At 32.0% G+C, this 3,411-nt stretch overlaps 1 protein-coding gene across 1 annotated transcript; it reads left to right on the plus strand.

Annotated features, from left to right (window-relative positions):
• Nucleotides 1-202: 202 nt before the first annotated feature.
• On the plus strand, nt 203-1,954 carry LOC142537393 (homeobox-leucine zipper protein HOX19-like). Its single transcript, XM_075642926.1, has 3 exons — nt 203-642; nt 1,390-1,469; nt 1,618-1,954. Exons 1-3 carry the CDS (start codon nt 283-285, stop codon nt 1,952-1,954), a joined length of 777 nt encoding a protein of 258 aa, XP_075499041.1. The 5' UTR covers nt 203-282.
• The last annotated feature ends 1,457 nt before the right edge of the window (nt 1,955-3,411 follow it).

Consider the following 3,411-nt stretch of genomic DNA (forward strand, 5'->3'; position numbering starts at 1 on the left):
GTGATATGAATCTTGTCCATCCAAACCATGTGAGAGCAGTGCCCCCACATGTAGCATCGAAGCTACCCGTAATCCTAACGCGTGCATGCCATTATTATTGCCCTCTTTTCTTTGCCATTAATAATTTCTCTACATAATAAATACATAATTAAAATTTAATTTTACTTATAGCCTTAATTGCATCACAATAAAGTACTATAAAATCGATCTCTGGTTAATATTTATACCATCAGGTTCTCATCGAAAAAATCCCCTCTCTTATATATTATTTTTTCATTTTCCATGGAGGAAACCGATGCATTTTCGGATGTGCAGCTCGGGCTCGATTTGGGACTCGGTTTAACAAAATACGAGCCCAAAATAGATAATTCAAAGAAAAATAAGAAGTTGTTTTTCCTTGATCTTTCAATCCCACTCCATGGAAGTGATCTTGATCGTGATGGGTATTCGAGCTCGAGTAGCATCGGATTCATGCAAGAAGATAGAAAACAAACGAGGAAGAATGGAATTTTCAGTGGTTGCAAGGAGGGTGATCATGACATGAACTATTCCAATGATTGTAGCAGAAAAAAACTCAGGCTCAGTAAAGAACAAATTACCTTTCTTGAAGATAGTTTCGGACAACATTCTACTCTCACTATGGTAATTATATGTTTTCAATTAGTCTATTAAATTATTCGTGATATATAAACACATAATATTTTTTAAAATTTGTTATCGAGGGTTTATTCAATTTTTTAAATGATAATTTGACAATTTTGAAATTAAGGCCAGTTTGCTGTGATTTTTTTTTTTTTTTTTTTTGGAGTTAGAGGAGTATTTGTCAAACTCAAGAAAAATTTGAAGATCTTTATGTTACATGAGCCATAAACCATGGGCATCAACTCCTATGTTGATTTGCCCTTGTTTATGTTTGTGTTGGTAAGAATTTCTTAGCACTAAAAGATTAATTTTCTTGACATATCAATTATGATAATGAGTTTTGTTCTGTTTTGTTTTTTTTTAAGAACTCTAACTCCAGAAATAGCTCAAGTGAATTGTCCAAGTCCATATATGCAACTCTAAAAAACTTTAGCCAACCTATGTGAGACATCTAATTAACACGCCCTCTCACGCCCAGGAATGAACAACTGGAGCGTGGAGACATTAAAAAGTTGTCCAACTGTGGACAGTCCAACACATCACGATAAATTTGAGCTCTGATATAATGTTAAAATTAGAACTTTAACCATTGGGACTTGAACTTAACTTAACCCCAAAAACTAATTCAAATGAAGAAAATTTTTAAATCCATAGATTCAACTTTCAAGAAGTCATATTTTAACATGTTTCTCCACACACACACACTAATATATTACAAGGACAGTTATAAATAATATTTGGTGGCAGGCTCAGAAACAAGCACTTGCAGAGAAGTTAAACCTAAAATCTAGGCAGGTAGAAGTTTGGTTTCAAAACCGAAGAGCAAGGTAATGATTTCTTCTGTTTTTTGAGAATATCTGTTACATATTTAATGCAGATTTTATCTATTTTAATCTTCTTCAATTTAACGTGGGATTTTAATAAAATCTCGAACTATTAAACAAATAATATTTTTACGATATCTTTTGAACGTAGAACCAAACTGAAACAAATTGAGAGAGATTGCGAATTTTTAAAGAAGAAATTCGAAAGATTAAGCGACGAAAATCGACGTTTGCATAATCAGTTGTTAGAATTTAGCTCAGCGGCAAAGATGGAAAAAATACCTCCGCCACCGATGCCGGTCATACACACATCGGTAACAGCAACAGCTCCGTCACTGCCGAAGTTTTTCCATCAAGTGCCAAAAGAGTCGGCCATTTGCAGAACTTGCCCTACGTGCGAGAAAATTTTGAAAAGTGGCGGAGACAACAGTGGCGGAAGAAAGAAGGAAGCGGCGGCCGTAGACGTCGGTTACATAAGTTATCAATGAAGATTAAGCAAGTTAATCATTAAACGGCCATTTACGGAACTTGCTTTTTTGTTTTTATTTAGATTTATTTTAATATGTATTTTATCTATATATATATATATATATATATATATTCTCACCGCATAACTTATGTAGTAAAATATCATTATCAAATAAAAAATATTGGATTAATTTAGTGGTTTTTGCCGAAAAGTGGACAAAATTCAAGTACTTGGATGATAAAGGAGAAACTAAAACTCAAATTTAACCAATTTACAAGATTAATATTACAATATCTTCTATGTATTTATATAACTTTTTAATAGATATCAAATCTCTAATATGAATTTTAAAAAAAATCAAAATATTCGTAATTTTATTTTCAGAGCTTCAAGTACACTCAGATGCTAAAATTAGGTTTGAAACATAATTGAAAGATGAGTAGGTCTTTCGTGAGACGGTCTCACGAATCTTTATCAGTGAGATGGGTCAACCCTATTGGTATTCACAATAAAAAGTAATACTCTTAGCATAAAAAGTAATATTTTTTATGGATGACTCAAATAAGATATTTGTCTCACAAAATACGATCCGTGAGACCGTCTCACACAAGTTTTTGCCTTGAAAAATATAGGTAAAATCTAAATTGAAAGATATAAATAACATAATTATTATAAAATTTGAATAAAATATATGATGAAATAAGGATTCAAAGTCTTATATTTTGCAATAAATGGGTTAATGATTAATTAATGAGATAATTTCAAATTACATATTATTTGTACTTGTATGCATAAATCTACACTTATTACATCCAAATAAATCCACTCACTAATTCGAAATTATTTAAAATATATTCCATCTTATCAAATTAACTACATGATTTTATCATATTATATTAATATTTTTATTTATATTTTATTTTATCTACTACCATTAAATTTCAAAAATTTATAACTTTTATTTAAAATTTTAAAAATACATTTCTATTCTTTTATTGTTTAAAGAACACAGACATCACGATTCGGTTAGTATAAAGGCAAAAATTTGTGTAATACGATCTTACGGGTCGTATTTTGTGAGACGGATCTCTTATTTAGATCATCTATGAAAAATATTACTTTTTATGCTAAGAGTATTATTTTTTATTGTGAATATCGGTAAGATTGACCCGTCTCATAGATAAAGATTCATGAGATTGTAAGGCCCGAGAATTTTATCCTATTAATCTGAAATGATTTGGGGATAATTGATATGATTATAGACGGAAAGAATCGGACCGAGAAAGACGAGATAATGCATGAAAATGTACGATGAACATAGCCCTCGCGCATATGCGCGGCACAGATGCGCGCATATGCGCGACATGGGCAGAGGACCCTCGCGCATATGCGCGAAGTGAGTCGCGCATATGCGCGAGACTGTACAAGCGAAGTCCAGAGGACCTCGCGCATATGCGCGGAGATGAGTTGCGCATA

This window comes from Primulina tabacum, chromosome 2 (genome assembly GCF_025594145.1).
Source record: "Primulina tabacum isolate GXHZ01 chromosome 2, ASM2559414v2, whole genome shotgun sequence".
Classification (NCBI taxonomy): domain Eukaryota; kingdom Viridiplantae; phylum Streptophyta; class Magnoliopsida; order Lamiales; family Gesneriaceae; genus Primulina; species Primulina tabacum.

Coding starts and splice junctions, on each gene's coding strand:
- LOC142537393 (XM_075642926.1), top strand. CDS start 283: ATGGAGGAAACCGATGCATTTTCGGATGTGCAGCTCGGGCTCGATTTG. Junction 643..1,389: donor AACATTCTACTCTCACTATG/GTAATTATATGT, acceptor ATTTGGTGGCAG/GCTCAGAAACAAGCACTTGC. Junction 1,470..1,617: donor TTTCAAAACCGAAGAGCAAG/GTAATGATTTCT, acceptor TTTTGAACGTAG/AACCAAACTGAAACAAATTG.